This window comes from Taudactylus pleione, unplaced genomic scaffold (assembly GCF_031769625.1).
Source record: "Taudactylus pleione unplaced genomic scaffold, aTauple2 ptg000275l, whole genome shotgun sequence".
NCBI classification, from domain to species: domain Eukaryota; kingdom Metazoa; phylum Chordata; class Amphibia; order Anura; family Myobatrachidae; genus Taudactylus; species Taudactylus pleione.
In genome coordinates, this window is record NW_028284677.1 from 3,122,405 (window position 1) to 3,150,132 (window position 27,728).

Genomic DNA, 27,728 nt, shown 5'->3' on the forward strand with positions numbered 1-27,728 from the left:
ACTTACCTCAGCTGGGCACTATTTGGTTGTTGAGGAGAAGGTCCTGCATCCATGCTATAGCACGCTACGATTTTCCCATTTGTAGATGACAGAAGAGAAAACAGGCAGTATACCTGCATCCGGTGTGCAACGCCAATTTGTATCCCATAATCCTTAACAGAGGTCACGCGCATGGCTCCTGGTCCGGCGCAACCTCCTGCTTGTCATTCACAGACATATCTGTGTACTCGCGGTTCTGTGTTTTTGTTTCAGCCTACCGCTTTGGAGGCTCTACCTGGACAAGGCGGGTGTCAGCTTTCCTCCGGGTAGGTCCGCTGCACACCACCTTCATGTCGTCCCTCTGGGGAACCACACCACCTCAGCTGCGGCATTTACTGGGCTAGAATTTTAAGTCCCATGCTATAGTAAAAACAACAAACTTCCCGATCCTTCTCTATACTGCTGGAGACAGGAAAAAAAGACAAGGGACCAGAGGAAGGGGCTGGATTATATAAGATGAGGGGGCGGTCCCTGAAATAACATCTTATCTATACTAGGGGAAACAGGTCCTATGCCCAAGGTGTAGGCTGCCATGGAGGAAAGAAGAAGAAAGGACAGTGTCAATACAGCAGCTAGCAGTCACATACAATGCATATGTAATAAAATTACAATCTACTCTAAAATCAACTACTCAAACACAAAGGAATGGTAGGATACATAGCACTATATACCTAACCCAAAGGAGAGGTATACAGGGAGACTGACCCAAACCCTCCTGAAACCAACAGCTACAGGACGCACTGAGTGTGGAGCGTGAGTGTCTAATATACGGAATCGCTATGTAATACCGCCGGCCACATGGCATGACACCGGCAGCGTCAGGCCGACAGAGGAAGAGATCCCGGCAGCCAGACAGCACTGGAAATCCCAATCGTCCCCAGGAAAGTATTAACTAACCCAACCTACCCCCCTGACCCTCCCTTAGGGGTGCCTAACCCTAACCTCCCCCCCAAGTGCCTAAACCTAACCCCCCTTCTCCGCTGCCTAAACCTAAGTCCCCCGGGGGGGTGCCTAACCCTAACCTCCGCCCGGGGGTGCCTAACCCTAACCTCCCCCCGGGGGTGCCTAACCCTAACCCCCCCCCTTCCCTAGCCTAACCCTAACCCTCCTGGGGTGGTGCCTAACCCCCCCCCCCCCCCCGGAAGCCCTAAACCTAACCCCCCCCCCCCCCCCCCCGCGGCACCCGGCATCCCATGTCAATGCTATAGATGTGAGGCACTGCGAACGAGAACGAAGATCAGGACCCGCACATCTGCAGTCTGACCTCCGCGCATGCACAGATCAAATTACATTGTGGTATTGTAAAAACATCACAAAACCATGAAAATCAGCACAATGCTGTCAAATGAATGTCTCTGGTAACTCCTTCCAGGGGCTTTTCAGCATTGCACGAAATTGAATCTCCCCCTAAGTGTGCACGAATACAGGGCAAGTAAACTTGATTTTATAGTACTATGAAATTAATTACATAAATAAAACAAATTATGTTCTGCAGACTCAATTTCAAACCTGGATTATCTGAATAAAATGTCAAAGGTAGCTTATTATAGTTACCTGATCAACACTGCTATTGAGAGTATTGAGCAGAAAAAGTCCACGCCCTTTCATGAGGTATTCAACAAGTACTGCCATGTGGCTTTCCTCTTCTTCATCATCCCTGATCTCTCTTCCCACACTGCACAGCTTGTTAACATCTGACAAAAATTCTCGAGCTATGACATTGCAGTAGCTGTTCATGATGAAGCTGTAATAAAAAAAAAAAAAAAATCAAGATGTAATTTCTGTATATGGAACATAATTTGCAGACATTAGTCATAATGGGGGGAATTCAACTGTGCATGTTTGGTCCTGCGAGTCATTCTCACGGGAAACTCGAACTGCAATTCAATTGCAACCTTTCATTTCTTTTTCAAAGGGAATTTGTGTTCTGTTTGTGCACACCCCAGAGCAGGTGAAAAAGGTAGGGAAAATCTTCATCTTCAAGGAAAAACTGTTGGGACAGTGTAGAACCTCTGGTACACAGCTCCCATGGCAGTTTTCAGGTGAATTTCTCTAAAAGGCTCAATAATGGGTTAAATGATGTGGACAGGTACGGTGAGGTGTAAATGATGTTGGACAGGTATATAGCGTTCCCGCTAGGCTGTTTTAGCGGAGCACTGTGCCCTGCCCTCCTTCTGGAGGGCAAAAAGCACCCTGGCCTCACCGTGCAGTGCACCGCTAAGACAGCCTGCGGGTGCCATCTTCACCCGCGGGTCGCAGTGTCCCGTGGGTGAGGAAATGTGCCGATCACCGCCGGTGAATAGACACTGGGCGCATGCGCCGGGCATCTATTCTACTTGTCAGCAGCGCTTGGGGGCTGCCCAACGTGTCATTAAGTGACAGGCACGCCCCCAAGAGTGACGAAAAGGTGAAAGTGTCTTAAACACGCCCCCTTTTCAATGTCCACGCCCCCTTTCAGCAGGCACAGAAATGCCCTCTCTAGCTCTAGTGTTCACTCTATCCTCGGAGCTAGAGAGAACAATAGGTATAGTGAGGTGTAAATTATGTGGCACAGGTATGGGGAGGTGTAAATTATGTGGCACAGGTATGGGGAGGTGTAAATTATGTGGCACAGGTATGGGGAGGTGTAAATTATGTGGCACAGGTATGGGGAGGTGTAAATTATGTGGCACAGGTATGGGGAGGTGTAAATTATGTGGCACAGGTATGGGGAGGTGTATATGATGTGGCACAGGTGTGTGGAGGTGTAAATGATGTGGCACAGGTATGGTGAGGTGTAAATGATGTGGCACAGGTATGGTGAGGTGTAAATGATGTGGCACAGGTATGAGGTGGTGTAAATGATGTGGCACAGGTATGGGGAGGTGTAAATGATGTGGCACAGGTATGGGGAGGTGTAAATGATGTGGCACAGGTATGGGGAGGTGTAAATGATGTGGCACAGGTATGGGGAGGTGTAAATTATGTGGCACAGGTATGGGGAGGTGTAAATTATGTGGCACAGGTATGGGGAGGTGTAAATTATGTGGCACAGGTATGGGGAGGTGTAAATAATGTGGCACAGGTATGGGGAGGTGTAAATTATGTGGCACAGGTATGGGGAGGTGTAAATTATGTGGCACAGGTATGGTGAGGTGTAAATGATGTGGGACAGGTATGGTGAGGTGTAAATTATGTGGCACAGGTATGGTGAGGTGTAAATTATGTGGCACAGGTATGGTGAGGTGTAAATTATGTGGGACAGGTATGGGGAGATGTAAACATGAGTTTAATTTTAAAAAAAAAAACTTGCACTCTTAAACTCCCACCTATTTGAATCTACCCCAACGAATGCATTAATACAGTGGTTCCCAAACGTTTTTCAATCACGGCCCCCTAGAATATCAGCAAAAGTATGTTATTGAGAAATTCAGAAAAATGTAGTAAAGTGAAGTAAATTGTGCTTATATGTCATCCTTAGGTTCAGTTATGTGGTGGTGGACAGGTTTGAGCTTTTGTTTGTCCACATATTTACATTACAATGACCATGAATAAAAGTTTATTTGGTGCTGGACCACCAACCTGAGGCACCCCTACAAGTGTCCTGAGGCACCCCAGGGTGCCATGGCGCACACTTTGGGAACCACTGCATTAATACCTAAAGATAAAATTAAATGCAAAGAAATATTTCTGTTCAAATCCTAACACTATTAGTACAGTGGCTAAATCCATTAGACAGGAAACAGTCAAACACTTTATGGTAAGCAAACAAGGAGAAAACTATATATACTAAGTGCTTACTATACAGACATAGCCAATGCTATTGCTTCTTGCGAGTACTCAACACCTATATAGAGTAACTGGAACCCTGTATATAAAAACACTATCAAAACAACCGCGTTGTGTGTGTAAACACAATAGCCGGGATGCATGACGCATCGCATTCGGGATGCGATGCATCCCGCCGCTCTACGCATGCATGCTGGCGATGCTAGTATACATTAAGGTATGCACAAAGGGCCAATCTCTCTGTAAAAGCAGCCCTTTGCGAATGAGGGACTTCCGGGTATAAGACCCAGAAGCCCTTCTGGCGTCCTTATGCGCATCCGATTGAATCCCTCTCACAGCACTCTCCCTAACACAGTTAGGAGATGGCGTTACCCACCACAACCAAACCCCGGAATGCAATGCATTGAAAAGCTTGGTGCATATGAGAAATGTGGTCAAACCTGCATTTTCATGGTTTGACCACATTTGTCCTCTTGCAAGATGCCAAAAAATTAAACGGTGATCAAACATATACATACAAGTAAATATATTTGCTAAAATACTATAAATTAAAAAAAAAAGCGGAAACAGAAATATATGTGGATGTGCTTAAAATTATTATGGTAGACTTGCCTAGATAACTCCTTTTCTTTGAGGTCCATAGGGTCCACAGAGATACCATGGGGGATATTATGGTTGGCGAGATCCAGGCATCAAACAGTTAAAGCTTCAGCTCCCACAGTGCCTCGGGTCCTCCTCCATATATACCCCGCCCCTAGCCATAGGCCTCCAGTTTAGTTAACAAGCCTCAAGACAGGAGAAGAAAGAGCAATCATACATACACCAGAAACACACTTACACAAAATGAGGGAATCGATGACCGAAAGGAAATAATTACCCATGCAGCCAAGTGCATCAGGGTGGGTGCCCTGTGGACCCTATGAACCACGAAAAAGGCGTTACCTAGGTACCTACCATAACTGTAATTATCTTCTTCATGGTCCATAGAGATACCATGGGGACGTCCTAAATCAGTTCCCCTAGGGTGGGGGATGCTCCTGAGCAGAAAGGAGAACTTGTCACCCAAAGGAAGCATCCTGAGAGGCAAAAGTATCAAAGGCATAGAACTTAAGAAAAGTGTGGACAAAAGACCACGTGGCTGCCTTGCACAATTGCTCAGCAGAGGCACCACGACTAAATGCCCCCGATGGCCCTAGAGACAGAGTAGAATGTGCTGTCACCATGCTTGGGACAGGGAGATCAGCCTGTGTGTACACCTGAGAGAGAGAGAGTCTCATGCGTAGCCATCTCACCAGAGTCTGCCTATTAGCCGACGATCCTCGTTTGTGAACACCATAGAATAGAAAATGAAATGCTCGTTTTGTAACAGAGTTTGTGCACTCCACATAGATACGGAGAGCACGAACTACATCCAGGGAGGCTTCACCTACAGAAAGATCTAGAGCTACAATTTCTTCATTTACATGAAAACTGGACACTACCTTAGGAAGGTAACCCTACTTCATACGAAGAACAGCTTTATCATGGTGAAAATATTGGATTTTGGTACCTACCGGTAAATCCTTTTCTCTGATTCCACAGGGGACACGGGAGGTGCTTACGCTGGGTATAGAGGCGTGGATAACTGTAGCTGGCAAAGTGTGAAGCTCCTCCCCTTCTATGCCCCATCAGCTCTTAGTTTAGAAAATGAAGACCGAGACGCGATGGAGAACAAGCGGAGTAAAAATGAGAGAACACACAATAACCGAATCATACAACATACGGAACAAGCCGAACAGACAGGCTAAGAGCGCAGAGGTGGGCGTCCATTGTTCCCTGTTGAATCAGAGAAAAGGATTTACCAGTAGGTACCAAAATCCCATTTCTCTTTCATCCACTAGGAGACACTGGAGGTGCTTATGTTGGGGACATCCCAAAGTTATCCCCATGGGCGGGAGCGCTCTGTGGCACCTGCAGAACAATGCGGCCAAAACGGGATGCCGAAGCAGTAAACGTATCAAATTTGTAAAACTTGACAAACATGTGAACTGAAGACCAAGTGGCCGCAAGGCACAATTGTGACGTGGAAGTTCCCCTCCCGGCCGCCCATGAGGCACCCACAGAACGTTTTGAATGAGCTGAAATGGACGAAGGAGGCAGACGGTCGGCACCAACATAACCCTAATGAATAGTCAGCCAGAACCAACGTGCCAAAGTCTGCTTAGACGCTGGTCAACCCCTCCGAACCACATCATAGAGTACAAAAAACGACTCAGACTTACAGAGGGACACTGTCCTGTCAACATAGATGTGGAGAGCTCTAACCAGAACCAAGGTAGAAGAACCACCAGAGTCCTTCCCCAAAGACGGTACCACAATAGGCTGATTAATATGGAAAGCCGACACTACCTTGGGAAGAAAGGCGGCTAACGTCCAGAGTTCCGCCCTATCAGCATGAAACACAAGGTAAGGTGGCTTATAGAACAGAGCACTCAATTCCGAAACTCTACAAGCTGAAGCTAGAGCCAGGAGGAGGACCGTCTTCCAAGACAAGTACTTAATATCAACCTCTTCTAAAAGGTTCAAAACATGGACGACTGAAGAAACAGAAGCACTAAGTTCAAGTCCCAGGAAGCTATCGGAGGTACAAAAGGAAGCTGCACACGCAAGAACCCCTGAAGAAACATCTGCACCTCAGGAATAAGGGCCAATTTCCGTTGAAAGAAAATGGAAAGGGCAGAAACCTGCACCTTTAAAGTTCCAAGACAAAAGCCAGAATCCAGACCTGTCTGAATAAAAAGCAGAAACCGGGACAACCGAAAAGTCCTAGATGGAAGACCCCGACTGGAACACCATGAGATATAAGAATGCCAGATGCGATGATAATGCGCAGCCGAAACTGGTTTCCTGGCACGTAGCATGGTGAGAATAAGAGTCTGGGTTGCCTCTGCGTCTTAGGATATCTGTTTGAAGAGCCACCCCATTAAACGCAGTTGCGCTAGGTTGGGGTGTATGAAAGGACCCTACTGTAGAAGATCCGGGCGCAGAGGAAGGGGCCATGGATCATCTGACAATAGAGACTGAAGGTCCGAGAACCAACTTCTCCGAGGACAGTTCGGAGCCACGAGAATGACAGAGGCTGACTCACAAAGTCGTAGATCCAAGGAACTGTCAGAGCATTTACTGCCTCTGCCTGCTGATCTCGAGTTCTTGACACGTATATTGGAAGCTGACAATTCAATCGTGATGCCATGAGGTCCACCTGAGGACATCGCCATCGACGTATTAGCGAGTTGAACGCGTTTCGATGAAGCTTCCATTCCCGGGGATGGATATCCTGGCGGTTTAGGTAATCTGCTTCCCAGCTGTCCACACCCAAGATGAATACCGCCAACAGGATTACTGACTGATTCTCGGCCCACCAGCGGACCTGAGTTATTTCTCGCATGGCCATGCGACTCAGAGTCCCTCCTTGACGGTTGATGTACGCGACGAACGTCGCGTTGTCAGACTGAACTCTTACTGGACGACTCCTTAGAAACTCTGTTGCTTCTATCAGAGCATTGTAAATCGCTCCTCTGAGTTCCAACACAATTATGGGCGACTTCTGTTCTAGAGGGGACCATCGACCCTGAAAGTGATAATCGAGGACTACTGCTCCCAATCTTCGAATGCAAGCATCCGTTGTTATGATGATCCAGTCCCACAATCCGAATATTCGGCCCACTAAAAGATTGTTGGATTGTGTCCACCAGAGAAGGGCCACTCTGGTAACCGTGCTCAGACGGATCTACCGATGTAGAAGCAGATGAGACCCTGACCCCTGTACTAGTAGGTCCAGCTGATACACCCTGGAGTGGAACCGCCCGAACTGTAGTGCCTCAAAAGCAGCTACCATCTTCCCCAAGAGACACAGACAAAGAAGCAGGGACACCTTCATTGGTCCGAGGACCAGCTGAACTAACAACTAGATATCCCGGGCTTTGTCTATTGGAAGAAAGATCCTCTGTGATCCGTATCCAAGATCATGCCCAGAAACAGGAGTTTCTGTGACGGATTGAGATTTGATTTCTTGAAGTTGATTATCCAACCGTGTTGGATTAGAGTGTGATATGCATGATTTGATAGAAGAGATACCGATGGAGCCTTGAGTAACAGGTCGTCCAAATAAGGGATTATGTTCACTCCCGATGACTGATGGAGAGCAATAATGATTGAAATGTTTTTGGTGAAGATGCGGGGTGCCGAGGATAACCTTTACGGCAATGCCCGAAACTGATAATGATCTTTCAATATGGTAAAACGCAGAAAGGCGAAAGGCCTGGTGTGGTTCCCAGATGGGAACATGGAGATGAGCATCCTTGATATCCAGGGATAATATGAACTCCCCTGGTTCCAAGCTCGCATTGACGGACTGCAGAGACTCCATTTTGAAACAATACATCTTCAGATACAGGTTGAAGGACTTGAGGTTCAAGATGGGCCTGACCAAGCCATCCGGTTTGGGTACTACAAACAGGTTTGAGTAAAACACCATACCTCGTTGCATACCTCGTCGATGTTCTGGAAAGGAATGAAACGAAGGTCCAGTGTAAGATTTTCTGTGAGCTGGTGCAGTTGATGGGAGGAAGGAAGACACACACACAACCCCCCCCCCCCCCTGGATTCTGGGTTAGCAGAAGCAGATATGCGAGCACTAATCTGACTGATATCTTCTGATGCTTCTCCCAGGTAAACTGCAGATTTACGGATGTGTTCTGCTAGTAGACGTAAATAGATCTTAGCGTGTTTCCCACTTCTCCATCATGGATGATGGAAAAGGGTAGCTAGACGGAAACCGGCACGGAATTTGGAACAGTTTCTCCGATTGTTTCCAGGCCACTGAGAGCTGCTGTTGAAGTTGCTGTGAGAACGGAAAAACTGCCGAGCTCTTTGGTTGTTCATGAAATAGTTCACACTCCTGGGATGCAGGAATTATATCCTCAGGTAAATTAAGGATTTTTCTGACCACCAAAATTAGAGATTCCACCCCGGGAGAGGTGGACTCTAACTCTTGAGGGGTATCGTCCTGTAACGCTTCCTCCAATTCACCTTCTTCGGTATCCTCCATAGCGAGGAATTCTTCGTCTAACTTTTCTGACTGAAGAAGTGTCGATAAAGGACGCTTTTGTGTCGGTCTTTGGTAGGAAGTGGAGGATGCGGACACCGCTGTACCCATAACCTGCACCAGACCACCTGTCCGTATCATCCAATTGCTGCCAGACCCAGGGTATATATATCCTCCCCTGATAGCATTCTGAGGCTGAACATCTCGTTACGTTCCGTGGTGTACAACTTATGCTACAGCAGTACCTCTGAGTACAAGTGTATCCCAGGCTCCTCATGGTTCCTAGACCAGTTCTATCTGAAAACCTGCTGTGTCCAGCAATCCTGCTACCGCCATCTCCATTCGACTTCCCAAGCCGCAATCAGTAGCTTCCAAGCTACCATCTATCATCTACGGCTCCCAAGCCGCAACCAGTAGCTTCCACGCCACCATCATCTACGGCTCCCAAGCCGCAACAAGTAGCTTCCACGCTGCCATCTATCATCTACGGCTCCCAAGCCGCAACCAGTAGCTTCCATGCTACCATCTATCAACTACGGTTCCCAAGCCGCAACCAGTAGCTTCCATGCTACCACCAACGGCTCCCTAGCCGCGACAAGTAGCTTCCTCGCTACCAACCAACCATTTACGGCTCCCTAGCCGCAACAAGTAGCTCCCGTGCTACTATCGCTCACCTCACGGCTCCCTAGCCGCTCCAAGTAGCTTCCGAGCTACCATCAGTCTCCTTACGGTTACCCAGCCACACCTAGTAGCTCCCGTGCTACCACCGTTCACCTCATGGCTCACTAGCCGCACCAAGTAGCTCCCGAGCTACCACCGCTCACCTTACGACTCCCTAGCCACTCCACGTAGCCCCCGTGCTACCATCAGTCTCTACACGGCTTCCCAGCCGCACCAAGTAGCTTCCATGCTACCATCCGTCTGCAAGCCCATCTACTGGTACCCCGTCCAGCTTAGTATGCCTTCCTACCGGTCCCAGTCCGGTTCCTCCAAGTTCCTTCTGGTCCCACTCAAACGTTTCAAGTTTCCAGTTCCAGTCATTCATCATCAAAGGCAGTTCTCACTGCAATCCAATTCTTATGTTAAAAGAGCTATTCACATTACCCATAGTTCCAGTCAAGTTGGTCTCCGCTGAATCCGTTTCATCACCAGAGTCAGGTAAATCACAAACACCAATTGTGACACAACCCAGGGAGGTTGAGACTTACGTGCCTCAGCTAACGCTGACGTTAAATCCATCATTACTCCTACCATGTCAGCGGCCCATGGAGAAGCAGGTGAGGCAGTAATAGCCATAGGTGGATCAATTGCTATACAAGCATCACATAACGTGGACCCAGTAGCATGCGGTTTGGTTCGTTTGTTGTTACACTTAGAACAAAGGCGTCTCAAAAGATGTTTGTCTGTTCTGTTTGACATGGATATACACAGTCACCACACACAGAGGGACAGAGTATAAACAGAAGTAATGAAACGGAAGTTTGGCTTGGGACACAGAGGAGATACACCCCACTCCCTTCCCACAGATCATATTCCCTGCACTTACACCCCAGTAAATTACGCACAGCCTCCGTACCAGAGCCTTCTGTGCTTCTGTTAACTTGTAGCTGCACTCTGCAGTATAGGGATGGGAGCAAGAGAATCCAGCCTTCTGTAGGTATGCTGCACACTTCCTGTATAAAGGAGAGATGTAGGCATTCAATAGTTTAAAAAAAGTCAGCCACGCTGTTTTCTACAGCCGCTTGCTGCATATAGATGACATGGCTCCGCCCCCTTTGCCTCTAGGGCCCCAAGTATGGCTGCTATGTGGCCATTACCTCCCCCTCCGCACTACACGTGTATCAGCGGGGAGAGGGACGAAGCAGGGAGCCGCGTGTAGCGCTGTGCATACACAGCTTACATAACACAGCACAGTGTAGTGTAGTGCCGACAGCGGGACGGGAGCCGGGGGATACGCAGCTTGAAACTCGCTGCGTGTCCCCTGGAGTCTCTCTCACCAGTGCAGCATAGTTTTCTCTTCTTCTGTGTGAAGACTTGCTGTGGCAGTAAGGAGCTGTCAGGTGCTTTTAGAATAAGCCCTGTGCACTACTTCCTGATGTTTTCTAAAACATCAGGGCGCCGGGTACCCGGACACCACATTTTAGATAGATGGCGAAGAGTACCTAAATTGGCATAAAAGATGCTCATAAAATATTAAAATAAAATCAAAATGTATATTAGTGACCAGCTTTTCTACACTGAGGTCTGATGGGGCATAGTGGGGGAGGAGCTTCACACTAAATTATTTAAAATGCCAGCTCCAGTTATCCACACCTCTATACCCAGCGTAAGCACCTCTAGTATCCCCTAGTGGATGAAAGAGAAATCAAAAATGGAGAGCGACAAGAAAGCGCTGCTAAATCAGAGAGACTGCGAGCAGAAGAGATAGCCAACCACTTCAAATCTACAGAGTATAGAGGTTAAAATGGAGGAGCTTGTAGCCCCTTAAGAACCAAAGACAAATCCCATTGTGCTACTGAGGCTGAACTTGCAGGACTCCTTGGAAAAACATTCTAACATTTGGTAATGAGGCAATCTTCCCCTGGAACCAGATTGACAGTGCAGAAACCTGCACTCTAAAAGTGACCAGGCAGAGACCGCTGTCTAACCCCTCCTGAAGAAAAGCCAGTACCCTGGAAATTCTGAACACTTTAGGATCATACTTCTAATGGGAAAACCATTGACCAAAAGAATACCAAACTCTGTAATAGATGCGGGCTTCCGTGCCCTAAGCATCTTTTGAATTACAGAACTAGAAAAACCTTTTGCTCTTAGGATGGAAGATTCAAGAGCCACTCCGGAAAAGCCAGACAAGGTAAGTCCGGATGTCGGCAGGGACCCTGCGTTAGCAGATCCTGCCATAGAGGAAGAGAATACGGACTGTCTACGGACAGTTTCTGTATGTTGGTGAACCAATGACGTCTGGGCCAAGTTGGAGCCACCAGTATTACTGTTCCGCCTTTCTACTTCAGTTTCCTGAGAACTCTTGGAAGTAGAGAAATCAGAGGAAAGAGTTATGCCAAAGCGAAGTCCCATCTTACAACCAGTGCATCCACAAAGGCTGCTGGTGGGTCTCTGGACCCGGACCCGTACCTGGTGACCTTGTGGTTGTGAAGTGATGCCATGAGATCTATTTCTGGTAGACACCATTTGTTTACCAGGAACTGAAACACTGCCGGATGGAGAGACCACTCTCCGGCGTGTATGTCCTGGCGACTTAGGAAGTCTGTTTCTCAATTGAGTATTCCCAGTATGAACATTGCTGAGATGGCCAGAAGAAGACGTTCTGCCCAAATCACAACCCTTGTCACTTCTTTCATGGCTGCATAATTTCTTGTGCCTCTCTGATTGGGGTAGGCCACTGTAGTCGTATTGTCGGACTGAACCTGGACCAGCCTGCCCTGGAGCAGGTCCTGAGCCATGATAAGTGCCTTGAACACTGCTCGCAGTTCCAGAATGTTTATTGGTAGATAAATTTCCTGATTTGTCCATCGTCCCTGAAAGGTGGGATGACCTGTCACTGCCCCCCATTCGCGAAGACTGGAGTCAGTGGTGAGAAGCACCCATTTTGAAATCTAGAATGGGTGCCCTTTGTTCAGATGATCCCTTCTCAGCCACCACAGGAGACAGTGACGAACCTCTGGAGTGAGAATGATGCTCTCAGATCTTATTCGATTATACTGTCCGTCCCGTTAGAAAATCACATTTTTGCAGAAGCCTGGAATGGAACTGAGCATACCCCACTGTGTCGAAGGTGGATACCATTGATCCCAGTACCTGCATTGCTAACAGAATGAATACCCTTCACTTACGTAGCAGCTTGCGTATTCGTAATTATAGGGCCACAATCTTGTCCTCTGGTGGAAACACTGTTGGTGCCCAAGAATCCAGCAACTCTCCCAGATGTACCACCTGCTGTGTTGGAGAAAGTGATAATTTATTCCAATTGATTATCCAGCCGTGCATTTGTAGGCAGGTTATGGTCATTTGAAGATGGCTTTGTAAAACAACCGGAGTCTGTGCCAATATCAGAAAGTCGTCCAGATATAGCAGAATTCTGACTCCCTGACGCCTGAGATAGGCAGTCATGACTGCCATTATTTTGGTAAATACTCAGGGAGCCGTAGATAGGCCAAAGGGTAGAGCTTGAAATTGGTAATGCTGCTGAATGACAGCAAACCGTAAAAATTGTGTGTGGGATGGTATAATGGGAACATAGAGATATGCATCCTGAATGTCCAGGGAAACCATGTAATCCCCCTGGCTCCATTGCCAAAATAACTGACAGGAGAGTTTCCATACGAAACTTGGGTACATGGATAAATTTTGTTGAGGGTTTTTAGATATAGAATAGGCGATAAGTCCTATCCGGTTTCTGAACCAGAAATGGATTGAAAAAATAACCCCTTTCCTGTTGACACAGGAACCGGGACTATTACCACTGCCTGCAGCAGGGAGTGAATGGCCTCCTGAAAGGCCTTGACAGCATCTGATGGAGGATCCATGCAAAAGATCTTCTGGGGAGGATGCCTCCTGCAAGTGAGGGCATACCCCATAGAGACCATTTCTTGGACCCAGGCATTTGTTGTTGTTTGACGCCAATAATCCGCGAACTGAAGAAGTCGGCCTCCCACCCTGGTATCCCCCAGGACAAGGCCAGCTCCATCAGGCCAAAGGTTTGTCGTCCGGTTTAGAAGCTGGACGTCTTGCCAAGCCAGACCTCTTAGTTTGTCGCCTTGTTGTCTTGTGAAAACTAGCCAACCTAGAGGACGACTGTTCCCTTGCTCGTCCTTTAGGATGGAAGGACTGAAAAGAAACCTGCTTAGACTTTATAGTCGCCGTAGATGGCAGACCTGCTGATTTTCTCCCCATATGTGGGAGATATAAATCTGTTTTCTGGTAGCATCTGGTAGAGTCTTCCAATGCCCCCATCCATTTAACAGCTTTGGCTACCCAGGCTCAAGCCATAGCTGGATGAGTAACAGCTCCAGATGATGAAAATATTGCCTTAAGACATGCTTACATTTTCTTATCTGTGGAATCCTTCAGAGAAGATGCTGAATAGGCAATGTAAAATTTTTAATTAAATCCGTTACATGAGCATCCACAGTAGGAGGTACCTCTCGCTTAGAAGCTGGAAAAGGGTACAATGATGTTATTCTTTTTTTCACATAATATTGTTTATCCGGGTTATCCCATGCCTCATCCATAAGCTCAGTGAGCTGTTCAGATACAGGAAACTCCATTTTGAACACCTTCCGGTGGTGATTAAAAACTGGAGCCTTCTTACTATGAGCTGGTTCATTATCCTGAATATCTAGGATTGATCTAACCAACCTCACTGTGCATGGATGGTCCTCCTCTCCCGAGCTAGACCCTGGAGAGGAACCCTGCACATCATCTGATTCCACTGAGGATGCATCTATCCATATGTTGAGCAGACTGATAAAAAGATAAGTTGCGCTTAGGCGCCTTAGTAACTATCGGTCTGCTTTCAACATTAAATGGTGCCACACTCTGACTAGAATGGCCATAAACATCTTTCCAAGAAGGAAGCTTTGGAGGTGCAAACCTAGCATGCTGTGGAGAGCCCATCCAAGGAGGAATTGTGGGAGCAGCCATAAGATCCACAAACTGTTTCATTACCTGGGTCAAAGAGGATACCCAAGATGGCTCTTGTCCAGAGACAGTAAACTGGACTGGTGAGGTGGCTCTTTATAACAGAAAACACACAAACCATCCTTAATGTCCTAAGAGGCCATACAGGATTTACATGAAACCAGCAGAGGGGGCTCTCCCTCCTGTTTCTTTTTATCTTTTGACATGTGCATAAAAGGTAATAAATGCAATGCTTTTTGACAGCCTTCACAAAATCTCAAATGAATGCAAAGTACTCAAAAAAAATCTCCACCCCAAAGGATGGAGAGAAAAAAATAGTTATAATTAACAGACAGAAATGAAAAGACAGTGGGCCTGATTCAGATGCGCTCGCAAGCGGGTCAATGTTTGGCCCCTGCGCATGCGCCACCTCCGGCGTACACATACGCGAGCCCCAGCGAGCGGCGGTAGCTCCGTCGCACCGGGGGTTCACTACAAGAGGGGGCGGCTGTCGATGTTGATTGACAGCTCACCCCGTTTTGTAGGCGGGGAGGGAGGGTGGCTGCACAAACGCAGGTGTATGAGTCTTAATTCAGACGCATAGTTCAGCGTACGATATCGCTGAATGATCTCCCTTGAAATTTCTGGTGTGATATCACCGATGAAAGACCAACGATCGCAAACCCCTATGGAAAATGCACGATATCGTCCAAATTGGCCTGCCCGATATCGTAATAGTCCAGTGGAAGCGCGCATCGTTGGTTGTTCAATGTTTACACAAGGAACAATATTTTGTTGAACGATATCGTTACAATCGGTATGATATATCATTCCGTGTGTATGCACCTTAAGACATGACCAGCTTCTGTGACTGCAGGAAATTAGATGCTTATTTCCTAGCAGGAGGTACTGTAGGAAGAATAGAAAGACTTGTTGTGGTCAGTGAACTCCAGATGAGACCTGGATGGAATTTTTCTGTGTGAAGAGAGTCAAATGTTCAAATCTTCCTTTGATATGGCCCTAAGATTGTTTGTTGTGTCTTCACTTTTGGGGAAAAAAATTGTTTGTTTTTCATGATTCCCTGCACATTGTAGGAAGACTAAAGCAAATATTATTGCTGGTTATTCTACATAGATAACTAAGGATGAAAGTAAATTACCAGTTCCTGTGGGTTGTAATTACATTTGGGATAGATTGTCTGATTGGTATACAAGACCAACTGTGGGAGGATTTCACCATGCTGTATTATGTTTTCTGACTATATATACAGGACCTGCGAGCCTGTGCATGTTTATATCTTTGTGGACATCAAGACTGCTGTATCATCTGTAAGCTGTACCCCCTTAAAGCTAAGGGGAAGGGTCTGTTTCAAGACTGTGAGCAATAAACAGCTTTGACTGACTACAACTGCATACGAATCCTGCGACCAAATGAATTGTGCAAAATGCTATTCCATCCTCCGGCTGTTCTGGATTGAGCCAAGCGTCCAAAAGCTCAAGCCCTCTGCCAGCTACCGTGCAGAGCCTGGTCCATTGCGAGGGATCAGGAGGATTCAGCCGACACCAATCAGGGGGTGTGGCCGCAGCTAGTCAACGCATATGCAGAAGCGGTTCCAGGTGCCGGAGGTAGGAGCCCGAGTGTACGCAAGAAGCGGTTCCAAACACCGATGGTAGAGTTTGGTGGTGGCAGTATCATTACACATCCATGGCTCAGTGGGCGGAGTCAGTAACAGGCAGTCACTGAAAGAGGGAATCCCTGATGCCCCAAAATCCAGTGAGGATTGAAACCCAATCTGTGATCGGGAGTGGAGGCTGATAATTTAAGTAAAGACAAAACATTTCTGAAGTATGACAGCTGTGTGTCTCATACACTACAGAGTATTATGTATTCTACATGATGAATGTTACATTTGTTTGAACGTATGTAGTTTTAAAGTTGCCATGTTTTAGGATGTTAGAAAGAGTTGTCAGCTAACATTTTAAAATCACATATCCCAGACTCCAAAGCGCTGCAAGAGCATCACTATTTCTTTAAAAATTAAATAACTGAATTACAACGGTAGGTTAGAGGGGGATGTAGTTATGAGACCAACGGCCGCCATAACTACAACAGCCGACATTACATACCCAACCCGGTTAGAAAATGTTGGTACTCCAAATAAGTTTTGCTTAAAGTATTGTACAGATGGGTCCTCATACATCTAGCCTCCTTGCGCGTTAAAAAGCCCTTCTAGTCGCACCATGCCATGGTGTGATTTGGTAGCTCCGAGCGTCTTTTCGTACGACTTTTTACCTTCAAATATTTCTTACTCGCACAGCGAATGGTTAGCACCAGCAGCTTCTACTGATTAAAATGATATGCAGCATGTCTATGTTCTGTGAGCGGGTGTATCTGCATGCAAAACGCTACATTACAGTGTCAGAGTTTAGCATGCAGATACACCGGCAGTCGCACACAGACCATAGGCATGCTGCATATCATTTTAATCAGAAACTGCTTGTGCCATCTATTGACATCGTTGTTCGAATAAGACGCATTTGAAGGTAAAGAGTCACACGAGGAGACGCTCAGAGCTACAAAGTCACACGGACCTCCCGCATTATGTGGCGCAACTTATAGCACACAGAGGATAGATGTATGTAGACACATCTGTACTTAAATCATTTTAAGCCTTTATATGAAATTTTCCACTTTTTTGGTGTATTCTGTTTTTAATCCTCATAAAATTAATTACCAAACAATCCTCAATAAATAGAATACCAATTTGATTAAAACAAGAAGGGTACGATCCTATGAATGCCTAAATCACATGAAAATCATGAGTAATCACACGTTACTGAGCATAGCCTGTGCCAGATTAGGAAGCCTAGCAACCAACAAATATGTCTAAGTGGTTCTTTGTTGCAGAAAATATTACATCTGAAACCCACAAATACCATAGTCCTAATAAAAAGCAACTGAAAAAAAAATGGACAATTTAACCCATGAAGTACATAGTTTCCAACTATTCCTAATTTCCAAGTACAGTCTCATGTTTAGAGATTTGTTCCTGGAAACAGCTGTTTTTCAGTACTAACCCACTGACCACTGCTCAGTAAGATCTTGCATTCTCATTCTCCTAGATTTAGGGATCTATAAACTAAGCCTTAGGGTCGTATTCAATTAGCGGCGAAAACTGCCATTTTTCGCCGCAAAAAACGTCAAACAGCCGAAAATGGCAAAAAAAAAAAAAAAGGCAAATTCCTTATTTTTGGCTAAAAATGTTTGGATTCTTTCAGAACCCTTTGCGCACCCCCCAATGATAAAATTACTCCAAAATAATTTCGGAAGTTGCATACTTTGGCGAAAACAACCATGCAAATTTTGGGTGAAAAAAAAAAATAGATTGAAAGCTATTTTTTTTTCTTTTCAGGAAATTACTGTTCTACGTAAATTGGGGATACGTTAAAATTGGTGCAATTAAAGTATATTATTGTGTCGTAATAACGCAATTGAAAAAAAAACATTAAAAACACGCCTGCTGCAAAAACGTGTGAAGTTTAAAACACTTGACGCATCCATTCCACCCCCCCCCCCCCAGAAAATCAGACCCAATACATTAAAACCATTTTCAAGCGATAAAAAGGTTTTTTGCTGCTAATTGAATACGGCCTTTAGTTGAAGATAAGTGAACAGAGATAAAGTACCTTCCAAACAGCTCCTAACTGCCATGTAACAGGCTGTGTTTGAAAAATGACAGTTAAGAGCTGAATGGTCGGTATCTCCATACAAAGATGGGTACACACTAGATGTACCCGATATGTTGTTTTGATCTGCAAAAGCGGACGACATAACATATCGGGTACATCGTCTAGTGTGTACCCATGATATGCACATTCCCACGAGTTGCTAGCTAGATTGACTGTCGGCCCTGCTGCAGGGTCAACGGCGTATGTTGCTAACAGTGCCATGCTGAAACGTAGCTCCTCCCTATCGGACCCGGCATCAGCAAGTGTGTATGCGCTTGGCACATGCAGGGTTCCGTCGCCAGCAATGTCATGCTGGGTACACATCGTGTGTACCCAGCTTATGGCTAAATAGACACCTTAGAACTTAACCTTAAATGTATTTGAGATTATAAAAAACACATTAAAAGATCCACTGACACAGCCTATTATACTTGAGCGTCACGAGGAGGCATACTGTGGGTAGTAATCAATTAGAGGCGATGTGAAGTAACAACACACAACTGCACATATCGCTTATACTTATGGTAGCCCAAAATCATAAATATCCCTGTGCACTTCTAAGGGTTAAGAGGAAAAATGTGCAAAGTTTGTGGTCTCAAAGTTCCAGAGAAACAGTTGGAAAGCTGGTGCTCAACACCAATCGCCGCTAACTGAATGCCAGTCTTTGAATGTTGTTGAGTTCTCTAACTAGTGAATTGAAAAAAGTGTTACCTAGTAAAACAGACATTGCAAATACTGGTGTAGCGAGATGAAGGCATCAGTGAAATTCCAGCAAGTCTGCCCAATGCTTTAAAGCGACAATCATTTAAAAGCCAAAAACAATCTGGGCTTGCCTTTTAAATGATTGCCGCTTTAAGATAACGGGCAGACTTGCCAGAATTTTGCGGATTGCGCAGGCTATTAAATTTTTTGGATAGAGAAAATTTGTGAAACCACTAATTTCATAATACCACAAATGAGTGTATGATGTTTAGGCGTCGCATTTGTGGTCTTTTGTACTGCTGAAACCTCCCGGTGGATACGGTATGGTGTAAGCTTCAGCTGATGTTTTTCTTTATTCTCCTCAAATAAATGTGCATGTAAGGAAAAATTATGACAATGATGGGGCATCTCCGATTTACAGGGCTTTATAGAATATCACATCAGTGCCTTTGTTTTGGCTTCCACAGCAGGTAAATGATGTTTTTGGGGACAGAGTAGAGGCTGGCCATTATCATGACCAGTTATAAGCTTAGAATTGCACACTTCCGGAAGTGCCTTGTTTACACTACTATAAGAGAACTTCAGTGTGTGGGGTCAGATATGTCTTGATAAAGAGCCGTGTATGCTCGAAACGCGTTGCAATCTCCACACAAGTACTTTTCAATGCACAGCACTTTGACGGACTGAACCTTTTGACTCATCTGGAGGTCCGGAACTCTTCGGTGGAAATCAGAATTTTTAACATCTTTTTTAGTCATTGTACTGTGCGATTTATTGCCTCTTTTTTATGAGTACTTTATGTTTATATTGTACTGGATAGTTTAATGGCTAATAATTTTTAATAAAACCTGCTGGTGAGAAACACATTCAATTGGCTACTCGTGGTTAAAACACTGCCTGTATATGTTTCAACCCATATCTTTTGTTGTTAGTGTGGGTACATGATCTATACAAGATGATCCATAAAAACATTCATACATGCACATTTAAGTATTTATACATATTTTAAGTTCAGTTACTTTTAATATAATTGAAACAGATTGAGGAACACACTATCAATTTAGTTGTATGCTCTTTATGTGTACTGAGATTTTTTAGCGCCATTTGTTTTCACAAATATTCTCTCAGTATTTTTAAGGTTCGGGGGTGTCCAACCTAGAAAGCTTTTATCCTGAAGCACTTTGTCACTAATCTCTATTACAGTTTATACAATTTTTTGCTATATCTCCTATAGCACTAGACTTAAGGAATTGTTAAACATGTTGCATTAATAAGCTGTGGGAAAAGAAGTAGTGTAATATATTTTGAAATATGTATCCCTAAAAGTAGAATTCAGATTAACACATGTTCCCTGTGACCCTCATAAGAATGACACAAATGTTCATAAGCCCCACAATTGTTTAGTTAAACCTCCCAGCAATACTGCTGAGAAATAGACGTCTGAAGTAACTAATGCAATATAGAGCATAGCTGTATTAGAGTAGCGGAGTTCACGTAAGAAAACAAAGTTATTACTGTAGTTTGTTTAATGGCAGGGTTGGAAAAAAAAAAAGTTTTTTTGGGTTTAAATCAGTTTATTTGTATTAATGTTTAAATAAAAAAAAATTGGAATCCTGCTTGTTATATTAATACTGTGAAACATTGCTATGTATTAGAAACCTTGATCAATCATGTTTTAATGCTTAAACATTAAGGGGGTATCCAAATAGCAGCGCTAAAGTAACGCTGCTAAATTGATCTCGGCGAGGCTATCCATTAGCGTCCGAACTATGTTCGGGGCTAATTGGATACCGCTCTAACAATCCAAACTGATTAGGGTTTGATTTGACATCTTTCAATAAAACCAATTTTGGACATAACATAATTAAAACATGCAAAAGAACTTTCCAGAGAAACACACAAACACAAAAAAGGAGTTCAGCATTAGAACTGGAAACACCACAGAGAATAGTTTTAGGGAACCCCGGGGGGACTTAGGGTTAGGCATCCCCCCAGGAGGGTTAGAGCAGGAAAAGGGGGGTTAGGCACCATCGGGGGGGGGGGGGGGGGGGGGGAGTTAGTGTTAGGCACCCCCCGGGAGGGCTAGGTTTAAGCACTTACGGGGGAATGTTAGGGTTGGGCAACACTAAGGGAGGGTTGGGAGGTAAGAGGGGGGGGGGGTTAGGATACTTACCAGCCCCAGTTGGGTATTAGGTCCGTCGGGCATCTGCTGTCAGTATCTCATCCAGCGGCTGTTCAGCCGCCGGCATTAAATACCGATTCCGTCCCTTTGTCTGTTAATTAAATACATTTTACAAACAAAGCAAATGGAATATATAATGAGTATTCATGAAAGACTCCACTGTCTCTTTTTACAAGATAAAGCCAGATTTTCCATTCATAATCACGCAATGGCCGCATTTTCTGATTCAGAGTTGATGCTAAAATATGCTGATAGCGCAGGAGCTGTCTTGTGTAAATAGATGCCTCCTGCAGGATTTTGTGATCCACTGCTGCTTCCAAGGACACAATCATCGGATCACTCTGTGTGACCATCAGTCATCTGAGTAACCTGAAGCTCATCGGAAGGAGTTTATTTACAAAGCAGCTTCCCAGCGGGTTGCAGGTGAAATACTTTATACTAACTGTTGATGCTGTTTTAAATTTTCACCTGCAACCCACTGGGAAGCAGCGGCGCTTTGAAAGCCCAAAGTGTTTATTTAAGCATACAGCAAGTTGTTACAGCGATGTTTTAGGCAGCCCTGAGAGTTTAAAAAAAAAATACATTCAGGTGTCTGTTTAATGTTGAATTAATTTGCACTAATTATGGGCTAAGGAGATGTGTTTTACTTATACTCAGTACTGGCTGTGTTTATCTTTGTAATTGGATCATATATGTTGGATCCAAAAGAGTATATTGCCCTTTAGTATTTTAAAAGATGTTCACCATTCAGTGAGCATGAATTCCTATGTTTTATCTATATACTGTGGGTGAGATGTATCAAACCTTCAAGAGAGATTAAGGGCCGGATTCAATTACATGCAAAATAAAATCGGCTGTTTTGCAGCAAATTATCGCACCCGTGATAATCAGATAGCGTAAAAGATGCGAAAAGTTGTCACCATTTCAGACCAGGTGGAAAAAAAAAAGCAAAATCCCTATTTTTGCCTAAACCTCCCCCCGAATGATAAATTACCCCAAAAGTTTTTTGTAATTTGGCAAAAAAAAAACAGTCAAATTTGGGTGAAAAAAAAAAAATATATGAAAATGGTTTAACGTATTGGGTCTGGTATTTCGGGGAGCTACATGGAGGAGTCATGTGTTTTAAACATTGCACATTTTAAACAGGTTTTAAACATTGCAGCAGACTTTTTTTTTTTTAACGGTTTTAAAAAGTGCGCTTTTACAATACGAAAATATACTTGCACCCATTTTAATGTACCCCCAAGTTACGTGGAACAGTAATTTCCTGTAAAAAAAATTGCTGTTTATCAATTATTAACATTTTTTCATATACACAAATTACTCCCAGCCGATGCAATTTAAGGACCCTAAATACTTTTATTACGGCCAATAATACACCTTTAAATGAATTTCCGATGTACGTCAGCCATTTGTTAAGGTACAGATGCAATTTCCTGACTTTTCGCCTATCTTCGTCTGGTTTTATCACACCTGTTTTCGCAAAAAAAGGTGCGCGCATGCGAAAAACAGGCAATTTTATTGCCGCCGATAAAATCGGCCAATTTCGCACCTAATTGAACTCGGCCCTAAGTGGATAAGTTGCCCATAGCAACCAAAGCAGTGTGAAGCAGACTGGTTGGTATGGACAACTTCTCGACTTTATCTCTCTCAAAGCTATGATACATCTCCTGTACTGTATGTTTGCAAGTTGTGCTGCTATACTTATTCCTTGACAAAATGAGGCAGTGTTAAGGCCAGTACACACAAGACAATGTCTAGTGTGTACTTCATAAGCGACGGCATTCGGCCGAGTGCCGGCACTGGCAAGTGCATTCGGCAGAATGACCCTCGCTAACTAGGCCACCCATCGGACCTGAGTGATGCCATTGACGACGTGCGGGAGGATGCATATCAGTGACATTGAGGGTTCAAAATAGACGATGTGCCCGATATGTCGTCCGATGCGGCTGGATCGAACGACAAATCGTCTAGTGTGTACTCGGCATAAGAAGCAAGTTTGTATTAGATTGTGACAAAGACTCAAACTTTCCCTGTGTTTATTTGGTTCATTGCTACCAAATAGCGTATCCATAATTAATAAAACAAAGTAATGATTTTAAAAATGCCTTTGAGCTGCATATATCTGGATTGGATTTACCCCTACAAGCATGTCTAATTATTATCTGGATTAACATAACACCATGAATAATTAACAAAGTAGCAGATTTGTGAAGCAAAAAACTTTCACAAATATCCCTCATTGTATGGTAGCACTAAAGAGCAAACTGAGAATGAGCTAGCCAATTAGCAGCACACAATTAAGTAAAATAGAACATAACATCCTCATAACTGAGAAGCTGTCAGATAACAATGAGTTAGGGGCATACTTACTAAGAAGTGGCTTCATACAAAACCCTAAATTTTTCTACAGATTTTGCCTGCCATATTTAAAATGGCAATAATACTTTATGCAAAACAAGACTGCTTTTGCATATACTATTATTGACTTTTTAAATATGGCAGGCAAAAACCCATAAAAATCGAGGGTTTTTATAAATAAACTGCTTAGTAAATATGTTCTTAGATGTAGTTTAATCAGAGGTGTAAAAAAAAAAAAAAAAATGGAAAAAAAAGTGTTTATTAAGTCACAATCTCTTTGGGAGGTTACAGTGAAAAATAAGACGATAAAAAAAAAATATAGATATATATCTATATCTCAACATCATTAAGTTGCAGCAACACATGCAGGTATTAATATGCATAAGAGACGATGCTGGTGGCTGTTTTTGCACATACTGCACGAAACTGATGTTATGCTGAATTTGTCAGCTTCCTCTTTCCTAAAAACAATGTAAACATGGCAACATTTATTTCAATAAAAGCAAATGCATAGAGAGGAAGGGTTATGTAACAGCACAAAACAAGCTTCTACTTCGATGAAATTGACCTGACAGATTATCCTTGTAAAACTGTAGATAGATTATACATGAAGGTGGCATGTCTGAGCAAAACTGCAACATGCTTCTAGACTTAAATAGCATGTAGACATGTAACACTGGTGTTTCCTATACCCATTGGTAAATGAATCTTCTGTCAAACCCCCCTGTCATATGACATGCAGAAGTTCATTTTCCAGAATGCTTTTGTTTTAATGAAAGTTGAAACTGATCAAAGCCAAATCAATTTGGATATATTTGTATGTCGCTTAGGTTTTGTCGTGATAAATAGCACACGGACGTAGTAATAGCCGTCAGTCCCCCGTAGCAACAACCCTCAGAATGTTAACAATATGAACACAGAAGTCCGGTACCTCATCACAGCGGATGTAGAAGAGCATCAAGGAAGGAACTCGACTGCAGGGAGCGACGGCGGCGGCAATAGCTCTGTGTCACACCCGCAGCAGATAACGCGCCTGCCGGCCGGGGAGCTGGACTTGCATCGTCAGTAGCTGCAACAGCGCTGGCTCACGAGACTTCGCGAGACCTGTGCGCTGCGCGAGAGGTGGAGAGGACATCTCGCGACGTCAGTGGAACAACTGAGGCCCGCCCCGGATCCTACCCGCAGTATGCGCGCTGTCTGTTATGTTATCATCATAGGTAGGGGGCTTTATCCCTACCTATGATTAGCGGTGGGAGGTTGGACTTGGGAAGCTCCCTCCTGCTGCTCTGCTTAGAACAGCAAGTGTTGAATAGATGCCTTGCACATGCCTGCAGCGTGTATTCAGTGTAGAGTGGGACAGGAAATAAACCCAGCAGCTCCTGGGAGTGCTGGGCGTGCCTCCAGTGTGACAAAATGGGGGGAACGGCATTCCCCATGAAGCCATGCCACAAAGTTAGGCTGGGCATCCACTATACAATTTTCTGTCAGATATCTGTCCAATCTGGCTGGTTGGAATGAAAACCTGGTAATGTATGGGAGCAAATTACAGTTGATCATATGGTTTTAAACACTGAAAAAAGGACAAAAAAAATTGTTCAAATTTGTTAAATTTGTGTGTTTTAACTAACTTGTCTGAACAACCATTTTTAGTTATTTTCCAGTGTTTGTGACCAAATGGACGATTGTCATTTGCTCCCATACTTTACCAGGATTTCATTCCAACCAGCCAGATTGGACAGATATCTGACAGAAAATTGTATAGTGGATGCCCAGCATTACACTCCTTGTCTGGAGGCCACGTTCCCTTTTGCCAGCCGCGTACCTCTGCCTTACACCATGGTCCCGACCAGCACATCATGATTTTTGGGAGCTATGATGACCCATAGGCGTCGGACAGGGGGGGACAAGGAAGAGACTAGCCCCCCCCCCCCAAAAAAAAAACATTTGAAATGCATCGGCCATGGACTTCCAGGGGCTGTGCTTTATAGCAATAGGCTGCACAGCCCCTGCACTGCAGAGAAGAGGTGTAATGTGCGGTACAGGGGCTGTGCAGCCTATTGCTATAAAGTACAGCCCCGACTGTCCGCGGCCGCCGTTCCAGTCCTGGCCTGCGTTGATCCTCCCCTTCAGCTATAGAGGACCCGAGTCAGGGTGCAAGTTCGGTTCCATGGGCACGGCGGTTTCATGCCCACGGTGCTCAGATACAACAGGTAAGTTGAGGGCAGAGGAGAGGAGCGATTTAATGTTGCCCCCCCAACAAAATCGTTCCCGACGCCCATGTCCGTAGGTATCCTGTTGGTTGATACCATCCTCAGATGACGTAAACCGCTTTCCCTGCGATTTAGATTAAGTAGGGTGAATCAGCCAGTGTATTAACATTTCTTCTTCAGGGTCCATAGGCTCCACAGGGAGACTTTGGGGTGTAGGTTGGATCTTTCATGCACTGGTCCATCCTCCCTATACCCAACCCCCGAACCAGAGGCACATTTATAGTTGGTGCCCGGCCAGAGTCGGGTCACTGTTAATGTAGGGGGGCTGTTTAGCAGCGCCAAAGCTGATTTTACTTTATTCTTTTGGTAGGTTTTTTTTATTCTATCTGAGCACGTAGCAGCAGATTGTCCATAGGACGTCTGCTCTGCCGCTCCATCACTCCGCCGGCGCCGCGACGCAAGTACCGATCTGGGAATATCGGCAGGACCCCAGGGTCTGTGCTAGCCGGGCCCCGCGGGATATTCTGGACTGCGGCCGGACGTACGGGGACAGGTAAGAGCGGGTATTTGCAGTCCTACCTCCGGTCTCAGGGGAGAGACCGGAGGTACTGGCTGTGGAAGCAGGCACACAATACCCTGCGCTCCACTAGACCACCAGGGACTTGTAGTTGGTGAGTGAGTCAGCGTCCCAGGGGGTTAATTGCCAGCAAGGGGAGGCAGCCTTCCTTGTTTAGCGGCTCCTCAACTCAGCACGCCTTTCCACTGCGGTCTGGCTTTGCTGAGCTTTTTCCTCCTGCGGCCACGCCCCCTCTGAGGTCTCCAGCAGCCATTTTCTTGGATGGTGCACTCGCAGATTTCTCAGGCCAGCGTGTGGTCCAGTCCCCCTGCATACCTCTCCCTTGGGTTGGTGTATGCAGCACTATATATAGCCTTCCCAGACACTGAATCTGGGCAGTTGATTGTAGTGCCACTTTGCAGTATATTTTCTGCATTGTATGTGACTTATGCTAGTGCTGCCTGTCTGTGTCTTTGTTTCCTAACTGTCAGCATATATCTATACCTTTCCTCTAATTCTGTACTAATACAGGTGTAGTTAAGGTGGTTCTTTTAACTCACATATATAAAAGATAATATTTGTGAGGTCTGTTACATACTGTTGTGTGCTGCACTGTGCCATATTTAGGCAAAGGGCTCCTGCAGCTTACCAAAGTGTCAGACAGGACGAGTGTGTCGCATACTTAGGCAGTGGGCTCTTGCAGCTTATCCAAGCATCAGTCAGGACCAGTGTTTTTTCTCGGACTATTACCTTAACATACAGATGTATTCAGGGGTTTTCCAGCGCCTCACATTTATAGAACCAAGTATTTGTGAGGTTTTGTCACATACATTCGTTGCACTGTGCCATATTTGGGCTGTGTGCTCCTGCAGCTTACCCAGGCATAAGACAAAACCAGTATAATGCTTCCTGTTAGTATCCTACATACACTGTGGTTGCATCATACCCAGTGCCATACTGTGTACCATTTACTCTGCAGCTACTGTATGTCTAACAAAGGCAGGAGTATTGACATGCATCTGCCCCCATACTGCTATCAGGCAAGTTATGGGCTGCAGGCTTATGTGAGGTGGATTTAATAAGGGCTATATATATATATATATATATATACACACACACATATATATATATATATAACCTGGACTCCTTTGTTCAGGTACTGGCCACTATTACGGACCGCCTAGCGGATCCGGCTGCAATTCCCCCGCGGGGGTTATCACAGCAGGACGTAATGCCCCCTTTGGGGTTGTCACATCAGGTCAGGTGATACAGGTACCTCCTGTACCCCCACCATAGGTGGACGTACGCTCTTACTCAGTACAGTGTCTGATGGCTACATCTAATGCCTTTCAAACCATGCTGCAAGGTTGGAAACCTCTACCCAGTAAATCCTTTACATGTGCTGTGTTATAGTCACAGTCCACGCACAGATGCTGGTCTCTCTAACCCTGACTCCACT

General features: G+C 45.0%; 1 protein-coding gene across 1 annotated transcript in view; it reads right to left on the minus strand.

The window, feature by feature from the left end:
* The window catches only part of LYST (lysosomal trafficking regulator), a 507,705-nt gene extending 483,023 nt beyond the window's left edge, over positions 1-24,682 (minus strand). The window contains exons 1-2 of the mRNA XM_088481579.1: positions 24,435-24,682; positions 1,594-1,783 (exon numbers count right to left, since the gene is read on the minus strand). Coding sequence (XP_088337705.1) covers positions 1,594-1,783; positions 24,435-24,439 — 195 coding nt within the window. The 5' untranslated portion in view covers positions 24,440-24,682. The remainder of the gene's footprint in view (positions 1-1,593; positions 1,784-24,434) is intronic.
* Between the last annotated feature and the right edge of the window lie 3,046 nt (positions 24,683-27,728).